General features: G+C 46.8%; 1 protein-coding gene across 2 annotated transcripts; it reads left to right on the forward strand.

Annotated features, from left to right (window-relative positions):
- Positions 1-1,064: 1,064 nt before the first annotated feature.
- SMIM3 (small integral membrane protein 3) lies at positions 1,065-22,217 on the forward strand. 2 transcript variants are annotated; one of them, XM_066343420.1, is made up of 3 exons: positions 1,065-1,561; positions 9,897-10,025; positions 20,869-22,217. In XM_066343420.1, the coding sequence occupies exon 3, from the start codon at positions 20,880-20,882 to the stop codon at positions 21,060-21,062; it is 183 nt and encodes a 60-aa protein (XP_066199517.1). In that variant the 5' UTR covers positions 1,065-1,561; positions 9,897-10,025; positions 20,869-20,879; the 3' UTR covers positions 21,063-22,217. The 2 variants fall into 2 exon arrangements, with proteins under 2 accessions (XP_066199517.1, XP_066199516.1); XM_066343419.1 differs by lacking the exon at positions 9,897-10,025 and having other exon boundaries at positions 1,075-1,561.
- The last annotated feature ends 253 nt before the right edge of the window (positions 22,218-22,470 follow it).

Consider the following 22,470-nt stretch of genomic DNA (forward strand, 5'->3'; position numbering starts at 1 on the left):
CACTGGGTGCTGGTAATAGAAAGGAAAATATTGCAACTAGAGTTCTGAACTTAAGGCCTGATAAGATCAGACCCTGCCCAAAATTATTAGTGAGGCGTGGCATGGAAGTTAGGCTATGTAATCAAACAGTCTTATTCTGGCTTTGACAAATACCAACCAGTGAAGTGACCTTGGGAAGTCACTCAACCTTCCTGAGCCTTAGTTTAGTTTTTCCACCTATAAAAGGAGATGTTTGGATTAGATGATCTTCAGTTTTCCCTTTTCTTTTGGACATGCTCAAGGCCTGAGCTCCTGTTTTTCAGAAGAATAGGACTGAAGAACCCTGGGCTACTGAATTAAAATGTGTGGGTGTCAAGATGGGCCCTGCAGTCCTGGTCACTGGGTGGATCACAGAGATGGGCAGGAGATCACAGAGTTGGCTTTGTCCTATTTGGAAGCTGGGCGGGGGCTGGTAGGGTAAACTAATGGGCCGTTGATCACCTTGGATTGGGCTATTTCACGTTATCAGAAAATAAACAGGATGCTCAGAGCCGTGTTATAGTAGATAACCAACCGGCTTCTCGCTGGTCTTCTAAGTCAGCGATTTTAACCTGTGTGCTGCAACAATTTTTAAAACATGCAATACCTGACTGTAGTCGGGGGCAGTGACCTCTATTTTCTTAGATTGTCAAATTAAAAAAAAAATGACAACAGCCAGCACAACAATAGCTGTGTGAATGAATCAAAATTATGTTTTGGTCAGGTTGGCAAAAAACAAACAAACACCCTATTTTTTTTTTGGTCAGGTTGGCAAAAAAATCTATACTTTTTGGTATGCTGCAGAACTTTGGTTATTAGTTTATATGTGCAGTGAGATGAAAAAGGTTGAAAAATCACTGCTCTTAGTCAATCCTCAAAACAGGGCTGGGAGACAGGTGTTAATATCCTCACTTTACAGAGAATGAAAGTCGACAAGGCGATCTCTTGTTAAGGATCCTACACGCAGTACATTGCAAAGCAGGAGCTCAGAGTCCGGTTCACCCATCTAAACTCACTGGTTACACTTTCCCCTGTGTAGACTACAGCTGGAACGGCTCCGGGAGGACACATTTTAGGCCAGCCCTCTCGCTTACAATACAGAGAACGGAACCCCACGGTGGGCTAAGTGACTGTTCGGGGCCTTCCCGCGAGTACGTGACAAGGCTGCAAGAACCGAGACTCCGTGGACTTTCCTCTCCATTGCTGGGTCACTTCCCACCCCGCAGCCTGCGGGAAGCTGGGGGAGGAGCTGAGCGGGTGGCGGGGCCGGGTTTTCCGGGGGCGGTCCCTGGCCACCGCGAATTCCTGAGCCACCGGATCAGAGCGCCCGGTGCCCACCCGCGCGTCCCAGCCGCTGCCGCACGCTCCCGCCTCCCGGGCTCGGTGGACCAAGCTCATTCTGGACGGAAGATTCCAGGGCTGGGGGCCACTTCCTGCCCCAGGAATCCAGAGAAGCGATCGAACCGTCCCTGTCCCAGGAACTTTCTGCAGATCCGTTTGCGGCAGGGCCGTGTGTTTTAAAAGCAGCTCTGCGGAAACCGGGGTGAGTGGGGCCACTGGGTGTCCTATGTGCAGTTCGGGTCTTCATACTGCCCCTTATCCTAGTGTCCTCCCAACTCTTCTTTTTGATTCCCATTTCTCCCTCACCCTCCCTCTCGCCCCCCCCCCCCCCCATCACTTTTGCATTCCCTTTTTTCCGTGCTCTCAGCCCTTAAGCGCCAGCTGCCTTCTACATGTGCTGTTGGGCGTCAGGGGAGGCGGGAACCCCAGGGGTGAGCCCCAACCCCACAGGAGACACTCTTCTGTCCTCTGGTCGTTCCTGATTGTCTCCAAACCCAACGTAGAAGACGCCAGGAATTTGGAGTCAGGGGTCGTGGGCTGCAGCCCCGGTCTGTCACTGGCACTTACACCTCCCTGTCTCTGAGCCTTGTTTCTCCGTCGGTGAAATGGAGAAAATAGCCTTTGCATACAGACATCAGACGGAAAGGGGGTGTGCAAAGTGCTTCAGAGAGAAGCCTTCCTTTCAGGCTCTCTCATCTCCTCCCCTGCCTCTTCACTGAGGACTTTGTTCCAGTTGTCGGTTCTCCTGCACGCGCGTCCCTTCCACAAATTCCTTGAGGGAAGGGACTGTCTCTGCAGGCTCATCTCCAAGGCATCCTCAGCACTTGGCACAGGGCCTGGCAAATAGGCGCCCGATACTGTTTACTGAGTAAAAGAATGAGAGATGGGAACCTCACAAACTGTATCACTGTCAGAGGTTTTTATCTTGATTGAGTGGCCAGGCTGGGCCCTTATTCCTGCAGCTCCGCTTGTTTCTTCCTGACAACACTAATGCTGCTGGCCCCTGGGCCTCACACATCCTCCTTTGTCTATAGGTTCCTCAAAGCTCTAGGATGGAGCAGTGAAAGTTGTTGTCGTTCAAGTATTAAAGGTTCCTTGCACACCTGCTGTATGCAGTGCTACGACTGCAGTGTGTAAGTGGTCAGGAAGGGTTGTGAATGACGGAATGGGGCTGGGGGAACGGGTGGAGGTGGAAAAAACAGTTCTCCGAAAGTCAGGAGACACTCTGAGTTACCTTCATGGGGCATTTCCACTGTCTGGACCTGGCCTTCCCATCTGTAAAATGAGGAAGTGAGGGCTACACAGGTAGACGTCTGTGGCCGAGCACGATGTGCTCTTTGGGTTAAGCAGGCCACTCAGCCATCCTCTGAGCACAGTCGAGACAGCTCAACTGAGCTCAGAACGTCATGTACATCTGTAGTAACAACTTAAAAAACCCCAGGAGAAGTGCCTGTCTGTTCCAGCAGGGACCTCCCGTTTCTGACTCTCCCAGGATGATGAATCATGCTGTGGAGGTTACAAGTCATGCTCCATCAAGTCTTCCAAACGCTGACCTCTCGGCATCAGGACTGGCTCCGTTGCATAAAAGGTCTGGGAACTCCTCCTTTTCTGACCCAGCCTGAGAGTCACTAAGCTGCGTCAAGATGTTTGAGACATAAAACAAATTAGACACTCTGGTGGGGTCTCTGACGTGGTCGGGTTGCTGAGCCAAGGGGTGACAGACCCAGGGGTAAAGAGGTGGTCGCAGCCTCAGGTATTCCCCAGCCGTATTCCGATCCTTCTTTTTAAAATGTGCTTCTGTTTCTTCTTCGTGGACTGAACATACAAAGGAGATGTCTCCAAGGAAAGAGGATCTTTATCTGAGCTGATTTTATACTGTCACTATTGACTGCGGTATCAAAGATAGACACACGTACTCATACGCACAGTTTATAGGAGTAAATGTTGGTATTTGCCACACCCTGCAGACCCCTGCCCTGATTGGCTAGGTAAAATGAACAACATAAGCATAACCCTACTTAACAGATAGTGAGAGCTATGAACCAGACATTATCCTAAGCATTTTATATGTATTGACTCATTTAGTCTACCTCAGTCTTATGAGGTAGGGACCATCATTACATCCATTTTATAGATGAGGAAACTGAGGTCCAGAGAGAAAGTGACCCACTCATGGTGACTCGGGAAATAAGTGGCAGAGCTGTACTTTGAGCCCAAGCAGTGTGGCTGCAGGGCCTCTGTTCTGAATGGCACTGGGAGTGAGAGGCTCTGGGCTCATATCGTGCCTCTGTCATTTACTTGCAGGGTGACCTGGGGGGGTTAAATGAGAATTTGACAGCCACTGGACTAGTGAATTACTAGGGACCCTATAACCCTTCCAAGTCTCTGGGAAAATAGACAGTGAACAACATCAAGTAAGAATGATGTGTTTCCTGGAGTTAGGTAGCCAGGAAGGGGAACAGGTCAGAGTTATAAACGTCTGACACATTAGATAATAGCAAACCAGATTCAGTACAAAACCATGTACTTTCAATTGCTTAGATATGTATAGATATAGCCTCCTTATTTTATTGATTTGGACTTTGATGGGCTGATTGGGCATGTGACTTGCTGGTGACCCACTACATAGGGTCAGGGGAAATGAAATGGGAGAGAAAGAAGAAAAGAGAGAGAAAACCGTGTTTCAATGAATGATGACACATTCATTGACACACGTGTCCCTACTCCCTGATCCTGTGCTCCAGGCAGATGTCAATAATCAGGATCTTACACATGACCTCCACAAGGCTCTGCTCTGGAGGACCTCTGCCAGTTGACTGTGAAGCTTTTATCTTGCTCTCCCAGACTTCCCACTCCATTTCCTTGGGGTCTGGTCAAGAAAGTCCCAAATGACAAAACCAGGAGACTGTCCTCCTGAGTGCTCTGGTGGCATCTTAGGGAACACCTTGGGGCTTTTTAAAGATTAATCTTCTCTCCCCCCACCCCCTTATTCCTTTCTATTTTTTTCTTTAATCATTTTCATTCAAAGACTGCCCTGGACCTGGGGCAGGATTCTAGGGTAGGTGGGATCTCAGGACAGCAGAGCAATCTTTGAGAGCCGGCCAGACCCTTAAAGATGACTTTGTCCTTTCCAATGGACTGGCCAGAAATGGAGGCCCAGTTTGAAAGAAGGAATTATTAAGGATCACACAGTGTATTGGTTCTCTAATGCTGCCTCAAATTACCACAAATTTAATGGCTAAAAAAATAAAATGTATTAATATACATATTACAGTCCTATAGGTCAGAAGTCTCCCTGGAACAAAATCAGTGCATCATTAGGCCATGTTTCTTTCTGGAGACTGAGGGAGAATTCGTTCCCTACTTATCTGAGTTGTTGGCAGAAGGCAGTCCTTATGGTTGTAGGACCAAGGTCACTGTTTTCTTGCTGGCTGTAATCTGAGGGCCGTTCTAGAGGCCACTTCATTCCTTGGCTCGTAGCTGCCTTCCAGCATCTTACAAGCAAACAATGGAGAGTCACGTCCTTCTCATGGTGAATCTAATGGACTCGTGATTAGATTGGGCCCACCTAAATAACCCAGGATCACCTCCCCACCGCAAAGTCCTTAACTTGAATCACATCTGCAAAATCCCTTCCCTCTGTTCTCATGACCCCGCCCTCTGAGTCACATTTCCTTTTTCATATTCAAGGTTCTGCAGACCAGGACATGGACACCCTCGTGGGGCCATTATTCTGCCTTCCACACACGGCGAGGCAGAGGATTAGCCACTCTGGGGCCCTTGGCAGCTGTCACTGAGCCCCCCTGACAGCCCACCTCAGGGACAGTCCCCTTTTTCAGGTCAGCATGCAGCAGGCACTGAGTCACTGGCAAACACAGTGATAGATGGTCGAGGTTTAAACAGGATGCTGTGGATTTGGCTTGGGTTTCTACTCTGCTGGCTCCCTGTCGGTTTCTAGGACTCTGTGATTGGCTGGAGCTGATGGTATGTGCAGTCTTGAACAGCTCTGGCTGCTTTCTGATCCCTTTGAAATATCTTGGTGTTTTTCCATTTTCCAGCCACAGAAGAGCAGATAGAAACTCAGAGAACAAGTCTTTAGACTGTTAAGACCTTTTGAGGGAAAAATAAAAAGAATTTTGGAGGAGACAGAAGTCAGTTTGTATAAAATGAGAACAAAGCAATCCTCAGGGACGTCAGGTCATCGGAAAAATGCCAAAATGCCTCCAATTTGATTCATTTCACATTTTTGATAGATGTGTGTCCTCTCATTCCTTCCTCTGGCCCCCTCCCTTTTTTTTTGTATTTTTCTGAGGTGATAAGCAGGGACACAGAGAGACAGACTCCCACATGTGCCCAACCAGAATCCACTCGGCATGCCCACCAGGAGGCGATGCTCTGCCCATCTGGGCCGTTGCTTCGTTTCAACAGGAGCCATTCTAGCACCTGAGGCAGAGGCCATGAAGTCGTCCTCAGCGCCCAGGCCAACTTTGCTCCAATGGAGCCTTGGCTGCAGGAGGGCAAGAGAGAAACGAGAGGGGGAAGGGTGGAGAAGCAGATGGGCACCTCTCTTATGTGCCCTGACTGGAAATCGAACCCAGGACTTCCACATGCTGGGCCAATGTTCTACCACTGAGCCAACCGGCCAGGACCCCTCTGGCCCCTTTTGATGGAACAAGTGTCCCTGGTGAAATGGACTCTGTGCTGGGTTGGTAAATGCTTGAGGCTAACTCTTACATAATGAGTGGGAGGGGAACTATTTCTAAGAGTAAATGTGAGTTGGGATGGCCTTTTCACACTGAACTTGGCATGGGAAATCCCCTTCCCTTTGATCAGCCTCCCTGTCCTTTTTTAAATACAGGGGAAGAAAGGGTCATATCTTGGGCGGCTAATCCCACACCTCTACACCCACCTCGGTGCCCAGCTCCTGAGCACAAGGGTTCAAAACTCAAACTGAGCTCACCAGCCCAAGCTAATCAGCAAGAGCGGGTCCTAGAGGCTGTTATTCTGAAATCCCAGGCCTCTTCTGCCAGGTACATACAGGGTGGGCTGGGAGAGAAAGAGGTCCCCCTAATCCTTCTTGGATATACAGAGAGCTTCAGAAAACAATCAGGTCAGAGGATGGCATTTTATTTTCGAGATACGGTTCTGATTTTAGGGTCGTCGGACTTTTCTGCAGGGGTGAGGAGCCTTTCTGGACCTCCACCACTTAGTTCTAGGAGTTGAGCTCAAATCCAAAGTTCCCCAGTCTGTGCCTATTCATTTCCTGACGGCTCTCACTGTGTTTACTGCGTGGCAGGGCCTGGGTCGGGTGCTGAGGGTACAGCAGTGAGCAAGAGCCGAGGCTTCTGCTGCCCTCAGCCTTGCCTTGGAGCCGGCAAAGATGGTCAAGACCGACAAACGGGCAAACAAACGAGCTAATTTTAGATTGTGAAAAGTGTATGAAGACAATAAAACAAGGTCTGAGATAGAGAATGGCTGGTGGATGAGGGTGGGTCTGGAAAGATATTTTCAAAGAGGTGACATTTAAGTCGAGATCGTTGACATGGAGACACTGAATCTTGTAAAGGCAGATGTAGGAGGAAGAGTGTGCTAAGAAGAGGGAACAGCAAGAACAAAGTTGTCAAAGTGGGACCAGCCTTTGGCACACAGGTCATTAGATTACCCAGGCTACTGGTGGCCAGTGGGGCCCCTTTCTGGTGCTTGAGTTGTCCTCTCTGTCTGGTCTAAACGCTCCATTCTTCTCTGTCTCACCAGCTCCTGAGGGTAGAGCTTTACAGGAGTCCTATAAGCTGTGAGATGCTGGTACACTGCCACGTCTACTGCCCTGGGGAGCATCAGCCTCCCTGTTCGCACTCTGCAAGCTGCTTGAAGAGGTGCCCCCAGCATCACTGACCCGGAGCTGGTTTTAGCTTCCTCCTCGCTGGCCCCCATGTCTGTTGGGATGAAGCAGCAGCAGCACCGTCTGTGAGCGCTGGCGGGTGACACCCGTAGGAAGCCACCTGCCTCTATCTGCCCTCTCCCACTTTGGGATAATCAAGCTTGCCTGCCAGCAGGAAGTCATTTCTTTTATTGCCATCTTCCTCAGCAAACTCCTCAGCGATAAAACCAGTTGGGTAAACCACTGGCAAGCTCTCAAAAGTGACCTGTTAGCAACAGTTCAGATGTGGAGGGTGTGCGTTTCTGGTGGAAGGTCAAAGCTGGGTCAGACTATCAAAAAGGCCATTTGCTTATGAAACTATCGATGTGGTTTCCTAGTTCAGCATCAGAGCAGTCACAGCACCCAGGAGCGGGGCCCCTGCACTCTTTGAATTTAAGAGCTATGCTGTGTTCACTAGCTCAGTTGAACATATATGAGCCCTTACTGTGTTCCAGATAACATCATGAGTGTTTTATGTGCATTAGCTCTTTCAACTTCCCTGGCATCCCGATGAAGTAGTTACTATCATTAGTTATTATTATTCCCCTTTTATTTTACAAATAACACTGAAGCTTAACGAGGTAAGCCTCTTGCCAAAGCCACAAGGACTACATATGCTCCAACACACCGTGTAGCTCATCACCTTGAGGCTTGGTTGATGTTATCTATTCTGCTTAGCCTGCCTTTTCCCTTATTTCTCCCTTTTGAACTCCTACTTACCTTCAAAGCCCATATCCAAAGGCCTCCTTCTTTATAAGGCCTTCTATGATATTTTACTTAGACAAAAACAAAGGAATGAGGATTAACATTTTTTTGAGCATCTATTATGTTCCAGGACTGTATATAATTTCACCTCACTTTATTCTCACAATAGGATGGTATGATGTAGTACTTCTTTTTTTTTTTTTTTTTTTTTTTTAACAGAGACAGAGAGAAAGTCAGAGAGAGGGATAGACAGGGACAGACAGACAGGAACGGAGAGATGAGAAGCATCAATCATTAGTTTCTCGTTATGCATTGCGACACCTTAGTTGTTCATTGATTGCTTTCTCATATGTGCCCTGACCACGGGCCTACAGCAGACCGAGTGACCCCTTGCTCAAGCCAGCAACCTTGGGTCCAAGCTGGTGAGCTTTGCTCAAGCCAGATGAGCCCAAGCTGGCGACCTCAGGGTCTCGAACCTGGGTCCTCGGCATCCTAGTCCGACTCTCTATCCTCTGCGCCACCGCCTGGTCAGGCACGATGTAGTTCTTCTAATGCCCCTATTTTATAGATCAGAAGATTGAGGTTTGGAGATTTGAAATAACTCGTCCAAAGTCACACCTTTAATAAGGGTGGAAGGCAGGTTCAAAATAAGATCCTCTTAATTCTGGAGTCCACGCTCTTTCTACTTCATTTCTCTCCTCCACTAGCATGTGGTTTGTACCTTCGGGGTAGCGCCTCTTTGCCTTGTATTGCAATTAGCAAGTGTAATTAGTGTCTTTTTTTTTCTCCATAAGAGAGTGAACTTCTTAAGTACAAACAGTTTTATTTATCTCTGTCTCTCCACCACTCCTTGATGCCCAGTGTTAATCACAGTGCCATAAATGTTGATTGAATTATACAGAATTGCTACTCTACCAGTTTCGTATGTAGACTGGAGGGCAAGGTCACGTAAATCAAGCATGCTGCTGGTCGATTTTTAAAAAATCACTAATATAGATTAATCATCTATCACCCTTGTTGATAAAGACGTGGTCCAAGTTAGGGATACTAACAAACTAGCTAAAGGAGGGGAGAATATTTATGTAGGTCAGTGAGTCCCCACGTAAGGCCAGAAATTATTAATCACAGAATAAACATCCGTAGAGTGTTCACTACGTGTCAGAACACTGCTAAGTCCTATGAGTGATTTTCCCAAGGAATTCATTCTCCAAACCCTAGGAGGCAGAAACTGTTATTTTCCCACTTTTGTTTTTGTTGATAGCTGAGGAAGTGAATGCAATAGGAAGTTTAAGTAAGTCCTTCAAGGTTGGTCAGCTAGAAAGTGGTGGAACCAGATTGAAATCCTAACCACCTGGCCTCTGAGCTTGGGCTTTTAACACTGCTCTGTAGGGTGAGTGTGAAGGAAAGACTTCCCTGCCATTTCCAGGGTTCCCTCCACCCAGAAGAGCATTCATCCTTTCCCAGAATATAGAAGCTTGGGGATTTCTGGATTTAAGAGTTGTTTGTTCAGTGTCTACAAGTAGAATTCTAGTGTTTCCCCTCCCTTCTCTGATGTTCTTACCCAGGGTGAGGAATAAATAAATGAGGCTTAGCCAATCCCTTCTTCACCAGATTTAATTGCATTTGGGCCTTAAGTCAAAGGGGTAGAATGCAAAGGGTGGGACCAATTCCGAGAGGACATTTGTTCTTACATTTGTGTGTAAGTGTGTATATGAATATGATTACCTGGAAAACCATTGCACCTGCTTCACCTATGGTGAAGTTGCTTAGGGCTCTGGGCCTCAAGTCTTGCGTAAACTTTTACAAGTAAAAAGGTATAATCAAGAGGCCTGGATGGCTCTCACTGTTTACATCAGTTTATTCCCTACCAGCGCTTTCTCCAACCTGATCCCGACTCTCTTCTCCCACCTCCCAGCTCACACAGGATAGTAATGGAATTGAAAAGAGCATTGCACATCTGGAGGCCTGAGTTCTCCCTCTGTCCTGCCATTAACTGGCTCTGTGACCTTGGGCAAGTCATTGCCTTCAATCCGTGAAACAGCAGGTAGGTTATGTGGTCTAAATTATGTGAATTTCTAGAATACTGTTAGTTTGTAGACGTTGCATTGGCACAGAACAAACCCAGTACTGGGATATTAGTGTTTTATTGTTGCCTTTACAAATGACCACAGGTTAGTGGCTTGAAACATATATTCATGATCTCATAGTTTCCATTGTTTCTATTAGTACATTTTCCAGTTCTAGAATTTCTATTTGGTTCTTTAAAAAGATATGTTGTGTTCTTTCTTGTAGTTTCCAGTTCTCTTTCAAAATTCTCAATCTTGGGTTATTTTTCTCCTTGAACATAGTTACTAGGCAAGGTTATTAAAGTTAGATGATTCCCATCTCTGGAGCTCTGTAGATCTTTTTCTATTGTCTATCGTTTCTGATGGTTCTGTTCTTGTCATCTTGCCTTTTTTCATTCCTGCTTATTTTTGGTTATGTATTAAACATTATACTTGAATAAAAAAAAATCGGAAGCCTGTTGTTATGTTTGTTATCTCCTTTAGATAGGATGGATAAAAGGTTCACTTCTGCCAGACACCTAGAGATCACACCACTTTCATTCAATTTCAAGGACTGTGGTGATTCAAAGCTGCTTGTAATCTCTGGGATTGGTATACTTCTAGTTCATTCTTAGTACTAAAAGTGCTCATTGTCGTCAGCCCGATGTGTGGATGACCCAGGTTCAATTCCCAGTCAGGGCACACAGGAGAAACACCCCATCTACTTCTCCACTCCTCCTCCTCTTGCTTCTCTCTCTCTCCTCTTCGTCTCTCCCTCCACCCCTCCCTCCTCTGCTCCTGCAGCCATGGCTCAACAAGAACAAGTTGGACCTGGGTACTGAGGATGGCTCCATGTCCTCCTCCTCAGGTGCTGAGTTCAGTTGCTGAGCAACAGAGCAACGCCCCAGATGGGCAGAGCATCGCCCCCTAGTGGGCTTGCTGGGTGGATCCCGGCTGGGGCACATGCAGGAGTCTGTCTCTCTGCCTCCCCTCTTCTCACTGAAAAAAAAAAGTACTCATTGAAGTCCAACCTCAAAACGCAAGGATTTTATTCTCCTGTCTCAGCAGGCTTGCATTTTGCGTCTGTCAGAAACACTGGTTTGTCTTCATCCTCCACTGGTGGCCACACTGCTTCAAGTGCCAGGCTCATCGACCTGGATTTCTGTCTTCTCCCAGGTCTTAACCTGGCAATTCTTCATTACTTTGTTATTTCTTAATGCCTTCAAGCATTTCATTTATTTATTTATTTGTTTGTTTGTTTGTTTATTTATTTATTTATTTATTTTTGTCCAATTTTTCTAGTTGTCCCCAGTTCTTACTGGTGAAAATGGTCCAGTTTGGCATTACTGGGAATAAAAGTCTTAATCTTTGTAGACTGCATATCTCTTCTTTTTTTTTTTTTTTTCTGAAGCTGGAAACGGGGAGAGACAGTCAGACTCCCGCATGCGCCCAACCGGGATCCACCCAGCACACCCACCAGGGGCGACGCTCTGCCCACCAGGGAGCGATGCTCTGCCCCTCCGGGGCGTCGTTCTGCCGTGACCAGAGCCACTCTAGCGCCTGGGGCAGAGGCCAAGGAGCCATCCCCAGCGCCCGGGCCATCTTTGCTCCAATGGAGCCTCGGCTGTGGGAGGGGAAGAGAGAGACAGAGAGGAAGGGGGGGGTGGAGAAGCAAATGGGCGCTTCTCCTATGTGCCCTGGCCGGGAATCGAACCCAGGTGCCCCGCACGCCAGGCCGATGCTCTACTGCTGAGCCAATGGGCCAGGGCTGCATATCCCTTCTTAATTCTCTATTAAGTATAATAGAATGACTGTTGGCCAAAAGCAATAAGAGTCTTTCCTGTACTTAGAAGTGAGCTGGGGATCTGCCATGTTCCCTTCCCACACTCCTGGGTCTGTGTGGATGCTTTGGAGGGAGGTAGTGTTGGTAGTGGTGAAGACGGGGTCAGCAGATCTGAGTTTGAATCCCATTTACTTAACTTCGTGATCACTGGCTAGTTAACCTCTCTCAGCTTGAGTTTCCACCTCTGTAAAATAATATATCCCGCACAGGATTATTGTGAAGGTTAAATAAGTTAATGTATGGACAAGGCCTAGCACAGTACTTAGCACTTGGTATTTGTTATAGAAATGCTGGCTTCAGTCCTTAGCCCCAAGTGCTGAGGATGGCTTGGTTGTTCTGAATGTAGAGGGGGTTGCTGGGTGGATCCTAGTCGGGATGCATGCGAGAATCTGTCTCACTATCTCCCCTCCTCTCACTTAAAAGAAAAAAAAGAAAGAAAAAGGTTCTGGCTTGTGTGATTCTATGTTTGAGGTAATAAGGGCGAGGGGTTCTTGTCCTCTCTGTGCTTCTTGGAAGTAAAAGCTGTCTCCTGAGTCAATGATGGTAACTCCTAAAAGAGTATCTGGTATATAGCAAGTACTTTGCAAAGGATTGAATGAATGAATGAACAAATATCCTGGACAGAGTTACTTGGTCTGATAGTGCCCAACCAAAAACAACATTGCTTTGTCAGAGAGGTAATAGTTCCTGCTGGGGAATTAGCCTCATAATTATAAGGTGGGTAGTAGATAGCACAGATTAGTTATTTTGAATTCAGTTATTCTAAAATTCGGACTTGCAGGAAATTTTAACTTACAAAATTTATATCTCTTTTGTTAGAACTAGAAAATTTGCCATATGATGGAATTGGCTGGAACTTTTTTTTTTTTTGGCTAAAGGACTTGTATGTAGGTGCTTAGAAAAATGGTCTCAGAATAAAACCTGATGTTCCCCCAAGCAGGCAGCAGGGCACCCACCTCCCTTTCCTTTCTAGATTGGACCAAGTATAGTACTTGACAGATGGGATGAGTTTTCCACCTTTGGAGAAGGTGCAATGTTTTCTTCCTTTGGAGGAACTACAGTTTTCTATCTTGACACTTAGTCTTGTTAATGGACACAAAAAATAGTCATTTGAGGATTAGGAACTTTTCCATTGCATTGTCTATATTGCTTAAACTCAGGGCTGGTGGCACAGGGCCTTGCTGGTGCCTGTGGTTGACAATGCTAGTGGCTTCCTTACTTGTCAGCTCAGTGTGGTGTTACCACATTTTTTTTGACAAACTTATACTGAACATATGTCAAAGTTTATTATTCATTCATGAGATCCATAGATTAAAGTATGCCACTTTAAAATGACAGGAGTTTAGGCATGACTGCTGTTTTACCTCCCACGGTCATAAAAACATCCTATTTTTATCAGTCACAAGGTTGAATTTGCAACATGAATGGTTTGGGCTAGATTCTGATAGGACCCATGAATCAGAAATAACAAGGAATGTATCTGCAAAGCAAACATAAGCAGATCGATTTTTTGGTCATTAATTAAATGTGCCAAGAAGCAGAGCTTTATGCATTCATAAGGAGCCAGTGTGCCGGATGCCAAACAGAGGTCAAACAGGAGTCAGCTAGCAGCCGCTTAGAGTCCTGCTTTTTCTCAAGTGCATTTTCCCAGTGTGCCATTCAAGATGCTGAACATATGGTTTGCGGAGCTCTTATTTTGGGGACAAAAAATTTTTTTTCCACAGTGTGGGGAGATGGGAGTGACTGGAATCCCTAATACCTGGGAGGGAACAGCCCACTAGAGAACACACGCTCGGGGATTGAGAAGGTTGAAGTAGAGACAGAGCATCGCATCCACGTGGACAGTCAGCCTTAGGGCGCTGAAACCTAGGGGTCAGAGCTGTGCTGTGCCAGGTGAGCAGGCTGTGCGAAGCAGACACAACTAAATAACTGGGAAAAGTGATCTTCTCTGAAGTTTTAACTTATAAGAAAAAATGACATTAATTTCATCATAATGTACATTTTTGTGTTGTGGTTTAGTATTACTTTTAGTTTGAATTATATATGTGAACGGGTTGAGCACCGAATCTCTAGTGCTTAGGGCTGGCCTCTAAGGATATTTACCCAGCCCTGTTGACTGAGTAGGACCCCAAGCCCCCCCCCCCCCGGCCCCTCCCTGGCATTCTAGAATAGCTGCACTTTTATCTTTTGTGTGTGTGTGTGTGTGTGTGTGTGTGTGTGATTGCAGTTTTAAACAATTTTATGTGCAAGGTAGTAATATTAATATAGTCGAGAACACATTTACAAAGTTTCACTTATTCATCTGCTTGTTCCGTTGTTTTCTTTTAGATTGGGGTAGTGACTTGATCAGATTTATGTCTTTGAATGATTATTCTGGAAGGATGGGGTCGAAGGTGAGGGAAAACCTCTGGACCTCAGTTTTGCCATCTGTGAAATCAGGCTGGTTCTAGCTTCAGTGTTCTATGATCCTTGCTTGTGGATGAGCCCTGTCGCCCGAGTTCCTGTAAGTGACAGGGTTTGCTTATGAAAATCAGCCAGGGAGATTATGTGTTCCTGGCATTTGGAGTCACAGACACTCATGTTAATGGGCTTACCGGAAAGGGCTTTTGTAGGGTTCTGCTGGCCCAGAGTGAGCGAGCTATTGATGTAATCAGGAGACCACAAAGAACAAATTCTCCCTCCCCCATACCTCCTGAGTAGTGTGCGTGAGTGAGTCTCCTGTGACTCACGCTTCTGTGCTTTAGACCTGGAAGAAAGTGACCACGTTTCAAGGCTGGGGCAGGGCCAGCCCCTGCCTCTCCCTCCTCGGCAGGCCCCAGCCTGATACTCGTGCGGCCTCAGGGAGCCTTGCCAGAGTCTTCTCCTTCATCCAAGACTTACCCAGATCTGACCAGACTGGCGACGGAGCACCCAAGACTAGAACGAATTGTAGAGGCTTAGAGATCGTTGAGTCCAGGGATTCCCAAACCTGGTCACACATTCAGATCACCTGGGAATTAAACTCAGGAGAGCAGGAATTAAACTCTCCTGAGTTTAATTCAGTAAGTTTGGAATAGAACCCAGGATCCTGTTTTTTATACTGTCCGAAGGTGGTTCTCAGCACCTATAAGCACTTGGTGACCACTGATTTAGTTTCACACTTGAATCGTATTTGACTTAAAATTATATATGTATGTATTTACTCTTTTTTTTTTGCAAGGAAGAGAGATGAGAAGCATCAAATCTTTGTTGCAGCACCTTAGTTGTTCATTGATTGCTTTCTCATATGTGCTTTGATGGGGAGGGGGGTTACAGCAGAGCGAGTGTCTTCTTGCTCAAGCCAGTGACCTTGGGCTCAAGCCAGCGACCATGGGGTCATGTCTATGATCCCATGCTCAAGCCCGCAACTTTGCGTTCAAGCTGGTGAGCCTGCGCTCAAGCTGGATGAGCCTGCGCTCAAGCCAGCGACCTCAGCGTTTCAAACCTGGGTCCTCTACGTCCCAGGCTGATGCCCTATCCACTGTGCCACCGCCTGGTCAGGCTGTATTTACTCTTTTTTTTTTTCTATTTTTCGGAAATGAGAATGGGGGGCAGGCAAACAGACTTCCGCATGCACCTGACCAGGATCCACCCAGCATGCCCACCAGGGGGTGATGGTCAGCCCCTCTGGGGCGTTACTCCACTGCTATCTGAGCCATTCTAGTGCCTGAGGCGGAGGCCATGGAGCTGTCCTCACCAGCATGCCCACCAGGGGGTGATGGTCAGCCCCTCTGGGGCGTTACTCCACTGCTATCTGAGCCATTCTAGTGCCTGAGGCGGAGGCCATGGAGCTGTCCTCAGTGCCCAGGCCAACTTTGCTCCAGTGGAGCCTTGGCTGCGGGAGGGGAAGAGAGACAGAGAGAGGAAAGAGAGGAGGAAGGGTAGAGAAGCAGATGGGCACTTCTCCTATGTGCCCTGGTTGGCAATCGAACCCGGGACTTCCATACTCTAGGCCGACGCTCTACCGCTGAGCCAACTGGCCAGGGCCTGTATTTACTCTTTTTAATACAGTGAATTATAAATAACCTCCCACAATTAAATTGCTCCCTGAATCCAGTTGACATTTAAAAAAGTAAAAAAGACAAACAGATGGCCAGCAGGTACATGAAAAGGTGCTCCACATCACTAATCATCAGGGAAATGCAAGTCAAAACCAAATGAGAAATCACCTCACACCTGTCATCATGGCTGTTACCAAAAAGAAATGACAAGTGTTGGAGAGGATGTGGAGAAAAGGGAACTCTCGTGCACTGTTGGGAATGAAAACTGGTGCACCACAGTAGAAAACAGTATGGAGGTTCCTCAAATATTAAAAATGGAACTTCTGTGTATGGCCCAGAAACTCCACGTCTAGGTATTTATTCAAAGAAAATGAAAACACTGATTTGAAAAGATATCCACACTCCCGCGTTCACTGCAGCATTATTTACAATAGCCGAGACACGGCAACAACCCAAGTGTCCATCAATGGATGAATGGATAGAGAAAATATGGTATATAGATTGTGGAATATTATTCAACCATAAGAAAATAACAAAATCTTGCCATTTGTGACAACATGGATGGAATTTAGGGCATTATGCTAAGTGAAATTAGGCAGAGAAAGAGAAATATTATATAATCTCACCTCTATGTGGAATATAAAGTAAAAGAAAACAAAAAACTAAACTCATAAATACAGAGAACAGATTGGTGGTTGTCAGAGGCAGGGGGGTAGGTGAAATGGGTGAAGGGGTCAGAAGGTATAAACTTCCAGTTAAAAACTAAATAGGCCCTGGCCGGTTGGCTCAGTGGTAGAGCGTCGGCCTGGCGTGCAGGAGTCCCGGGTTCGATTCCCAGCCAGGGCACACAGGAGAAGCGCCCATCTGCTTCTCCACCCCTCCCCCTCTCCTTCCTCTCTGTCTCTCTCTTCCCCTCCCACAGCCGGGGTCCACTGGAGCAAAGTTTGCCCGGGCACTGAGGATGGCTCTGTGGCCTCTGCCTCGGGTGCTAGAATGGCTCTGATTGCGGCAGAGCAACGCCCCAGATGGGCAGAGCATCGCCCCCTGGGGGGCGTGCCGGGTGGATCCCGGTCGGGTGCATGCGGGGCTCTGTGGCCTCTGCCTCGGGTGCTAGAATGGCTCTGATTGCGGCAGAGCAACGCCCCAGATGGGCAGAGCATCGCCCTGGTGGGCATGCCGGGTGGATCCCGGTCGGGTGCATGCAGGAGTCTGTCTGTCTGCCTTCCCGTTTCCAGCTTCGGAAAAATACAAAAAACAACAACAACAAACAAAAAAAACCTAAATAAATCCTGGGGGTGTCATGTACAGCATGAGTTAATAATACTGTATTGTATCAATATATTCACAAGTTGCTAAGAGAGTAAGTAGATCTTAAAAAGTTCTCATCACAGGGCCCTGGCCGGTTGGCTCAGCGGTAGAGTGTCGGCCTAGCGTGCGGAGGACCCGGGTTCGATTCCCGGCCAGGGCACACAGGAGAAGTGCCCATTTGCTTCTCCACCCCTCCGCCGCGCTTTCCTCTCTGTCTCTCTCTTCCCCTCCCGCAGCCAGGGCTCCATTGGAGCAAGGATGGCCCGGGCGCTGGGGATGGCTCTGTGGCCTCTGCCTCAGGCGCTAGAGTGGCTCTGGTCGCAACATGGCGACGCCCAGGATGGGCAGAGCATCGCCCCCTGGTGGGCAGAGCCTCGCCCCCTGGTGGGCGTGCCGGGTGGATCCCGGTCGGGCGCATGCGGGAGTCTGTCTGACTGTCTCTCCCTGTTTCCAGCTTCAGAAAAAAAAAAAAAAAAAAAGTTCTCATCACAAAACAAAAAATGCAGTGGATAAAGCATTGACCTGGAATGCCGAGGTTGCCGGTTCTAAACCCTGGGCTTGCCTGGTCAAGGCACATGTGGGAGTTGAAGCTTCCTGTTCCTCCCCCCTTCTTCCTCTCTCTCTCTCTCTCTCTCTCACTCTCTCTCTCTCTCTCTCTCCCCTCTAAAATGAATAAATAAAAATAATTTTAAAAATTAAAATTAAAAAATGGAGAAAAGAGAGAAAAAAAGAAAGAAAATGGGGTTGTTTCTTTGATAAGATCAAATTCTTAGGTCCCAGAGAGTCCTCATCTGTGCTGCTTCCAGTGACTAGAAAACCTATGCTCATCCCTGTGAATATTATAAGCATTTAGCAGGTGTTCTATAATTACCAATGAGAATAACAATAGCAGTACATTTTCATATGTGTACAGTAACTTAGAAAAAGTAATACGTGCTCATCTTTAGAAAATTCACACTCTAAAGACACAAAGAATGAAAAGCAAAAACTTCCACTCCTAGTCTAACACTCCAAAGGTAATGACTGTTAACACTGTCTTTGGATTCTGCTCATAAAAGACTTTTCATTTTTATACCCTCACTTATCTATCTGCTTAGTTCTAAGAATCTAAACGAAAGGAATTATCCTGCGCTTAATGTTTTTTCCATTTAAAATACTTTGGAGGCCACTACAGATCATCATTCTTTTTATTGGCTATTAAATAAGTTAATATTTGTTGCCTGACCTGTGGTAGCACAGTGGATAAAGTGTCAACCTGGAACACTGAGGTCACCAGTTCAAAACCCTGGGTTTATCTGGTCAAGGTACATATAACAGCTGATGCTTCCTGATCCTTCCCCTGCCCTTCTCTCTCTCCCCAGCTCTCTAAAATAAATAAATAAAAATTTAAAAATATATATCTGCCTGACTAGGCAGTGGCGCAGTGGATACAGTGTTGGACTGGGATGCGGAGGTCCCAGGTTCGAGACCCCGAGGTCACCAGCTTGAGCGCGGGCTCATCTGGTTTGAGCAAAGCTCACCAGCTTGGACCCAAGGTCGCTGGCTCGAGCAAGGGGTTACTCAGTCTGCTGAAGGCCTGCAGTCAAGGCACATATGAGAAAGCAATCAATGAACAACTAAGGTGTCAAAACGAAAAACTAATGATTGATGCTTCTTTCTCATCTCTCTCCCTTCCTGTCTGTCTGTCCCTGTCTATCCCTCTCTCTGACTCTCTCTCTGTCTCTGTAAAAAAAAAATAAAAAAAATAAAAAAAATATATATATATATTTGTAATACACTAGAACAATACTTGTATGTAACAAGCACTACATATTTGTTAATTGAATGAATGAAAATTGCTGTGTGGTATTCCATTATATGGATATACTCTATTTTACTATTTATGGACACTTCTGTTATGTCGGTTGCTAGTAACAAATGATGCAGAAGTGAACATCCTTGTGTATACATCTTGGGGACTCTACTTTTGTAATCAGTACCAAAGTATGGTAATCATTCCCTTACTTAGAGGGGCAACAGTGGGCATGGAGCCAGAGGGATTAGAAAGGAAAAGTTACTGGTTAGGTAAAAGCAGAAAATAGGACTTTTAGGAATTTTGCCTGGGACCTAGAATCAGAGGACTAAAGATCTTATATCTAGAAGGAACTTTAGGAGGTAACATCTGTGCTCCCCAGTTGTACACTGAGCCCTGGGGAGCCACAGTGAGCTCACTGCAAAAATGTGTGTATGGGGGCTGCAAGGACTTTAACATTTTTGATAAGAATAGTGATATTTGACATCTCTTAGACACTGTGTAAACTAATGGCTCAAGATAGTTTACAGTTTACCATTAATCTTATGACATTCTTTTTGATAATATTATAATTTGTGGAGCTGAGTTTTTGGCGGTTGCCATGATACAGCAAGTACTATGCACCAATGAGCGTGGAATAGGAAGTGAGCGTGACGTTGTCCAGTCTGACTCCAGAGTTTCGAAAGTTGTGCAATGCCCAACCACTGCACGCATCCCATTAGTCGGTAACTGGTTAAGAATGGAAAACATACCTTCTCTTATAATTTGTGTCTATTCTGTTTTCCAACAGCTACTAATTCGTTAGAATATAAACACTTATTAAAGTTCTTCGAACCTAACTACATCATAAATGGAACTGCTACGTATTTCTTTTGGCCTGGAGTGCTATCGTGAAATTAGGAAGACCCTAAGAGTGCTGTGACTTAAAGTTTGGGAACAACTGATGGACGTACTTTATCCATCAGAACTCTTTTAGCTGTGAGAGAAAGAAGCCAAACTGACTCTGCTTAAACAAAACCAGAACTTACTGGCTTCCAATCTGGGCTGTCCTGGTGTGCAGATGGTGTCAGATTGGGCTGGGTTCGAGAAGTAACAAGGCTCCAACTCTCTTCCCACCTCTAGGACTGGCTCTCTACATATGGGGGAGACAGCCCCATTCTGGTCCTTTTAGACTCACGCATCCCAGCAGAGTCATCTTTCCCAATAGCTTGTGTATTGAAGCCCTGGGAGGACTCTGTAGACCTCACCTGGGTGGCTTGCCTGTCCCCGAATTGAGGCCACGGAGATTTGTTACGGCCAAACCTAAGTCACGTATCCTACCTGGGCTCAGGCAAGTGCCCTAACTGAGACATGGAGTGTGTAGGTTTTTCCCAGGAAAGAAATGCATTCCATTACCAGGAGAATGGGAGAAGGGGTCTAGGACCAAGAGCAATGACGCTCCCATTTTATAGGAGAGAGAATAGGCTGATAACATGGTGGTTTAATAGTAAAACCTGGATGCTCTGGAGTTCCACCCATCGGGCTGCACTTCCTTGGGCACATTAACTACATCTACATCTTTTACGGCTTTAAAGTCCTCATCTCTAAAATGGGAATAATTGAGGATAAAGGCCAAGAAATTAAAAAGCCCCAATAGTAGTCCCCATCTCTTAGGGTTGGTGGTTGGAGTGAGGACTAAAAGGGTGAGTACATGTAAGTGCCTAGCAACACACCTGGCACGCAGGAAGCCCTCTGTAAATGAGGCTGTTATTATTGATCAAGCAACTGTAAAGATCACACCGCTGGAAAGTGACCAAGCTTCTGACTCCTGCTCTGGGGAGGCAGGGAGAGGCCGGGGAGAGGGTACAAAACAGTGATCTCCTCTCTCCTGTCTGTTACAGACTGAAACACCATGGACGCAGTCACCCAGGTTCCCATGGGGGTCGTGCTCCCCAAGCACATCCTGGATATCTGGGTCATTGTCCTCATCATCCTGGCCACCATTGTCATCATGACCTCCTTGTTGCTGTGCCCGGCCACTGCGGTCATCATCTATCGCATGCGGACTCATCCTGTCCTCAATGGGGCTGTCTGAGAACCTCGCAAGACGGGCCGGGGAGGGAGGAGGGCAGCGTCCCCTCCCCCAGACTCTTCCCCTTTCTCAGAAAAGCTGTGAGAGGGACTTTGACATGTAGACTCTGGAGCCTGACATGCGAGAGGAGGCCTGAGTTCTGCTTCTGCCAGGGGCCGACTCTGTGAGTCCATCAGGGGACCTAGTCCTGTGACTTCCAGCTTCCTCATCTTTCAGATGGGGATTGCGATCCCTGCCCTTCCTACCTCAGAGGCTTGCGAGAACCAATGACCTGGTGGAGGTTAAAGCTGTTTGTGAGCAGTAAAGCCCCCACGGGCATGCAGGTGTTACTGCTGAATGCTGAGACGCTCTGAAGAACCAGAGGACCTTATTGCTGATGATGGCCTTCAACGTGGCGAGGGAGACACTGGGGACAGAGCAGCCTGTGTCAGTGCCCCGCAGGTCAAGCCAAGCAAGGGCACCCTGTCCTCAATCCAAGGGACCAGCCGCACGTGGGCTCAGTTGTTTTCCTTGGGGGCCACTCCTTCAAATTTTCCAGTTTAAGAGAGAATTGATCGTGGAAGGGGGAGGGTGATGGGTGGAACTCTCCAGAACCTTCTCTGTGCCAGACTCTGCCCCTAGGCAATCTGGAAGGGGGCTCTGCCATTTCTTGGCAGTGCCAAGGGAGCTGGGGCAACTCCTTCTTTCTGCCCTGGAGTCTCATAGCTTAGACACTGGCGATGTTAGAAAGTGCAGGTGGCTGATTCCCCAGCCAGCCCTCACCCCCTGTGCTCCACACACCAGCGGAGCTCTGACCTCCGCCCAGCTCCTGCTATAATTAGCTCCGTGGTCTAACGTGCACTCCCTTCCCTCCCTCCCACCAGCACGGCAACCAATCCAAGGTACAGACTTATATTTTAAGAGATGTTCCCAGGACTTTTGAAACCAACTCCAAACAGTGATGGTTATTTTAGATGCTGTGATTTCTATTTATGTGGAGAGATTTCTGGACCATTCAAGCTCTTTGACTCAAATCAAGAGCATACTGGGATTTATGAAATTATGTAAAAAGATAGCACAGATATCAGGATATTATTATTGTGTGAAAATGATGCTTTTACTTTTATCTGATCTCATTGATGTACACAACCAATTTCCAATAAAGTGCTAGAGCCAGCATGTCTGAGTCTTTTTTCAAAGAGCATATATTAAACTCAGGAACCCAGGTCAAAGGACTCCACTGAATTTACGGGTCCGGATTAATTTATGGGAGACACAGTTTGAATGTAGAAACCGAAAGGGAAAGAGAAGAATCAAATCGGCTTTGGCAGGTGGGTGAATAGTTGTGCAATTCACACGAACAGAATGCCGGGAAAAGAGCAGATTTTGGAAGTAAAATAGGAATTTAGTATTGGACACGGTAAGGTTGAGG

This window comes from Saccopteryx leptura, chromosome 6 (assembly GCF_036850995.1).
Source record: "Saccopteryx leptura isolate mSacLep1 chromosome 6, mSacLep1_pri_phased_curated, whole genome shotgun sequence".
Lineage (NCBI taxonomy): Eukaryota > Metazoa > Chordata > Mammalia > Chiroptera > Emballonuridae > Saccopteryx > Saccopteryx leptura.

Coding starts and splice junctions, on each gene's coding strand:
- SMIM3 (XM_066343420.1), top strand. CDS start 20,880: ATGGACGCAGTCACCCAGGTTCCCATGGGGGTCGTGCTCCCCAAGCAC.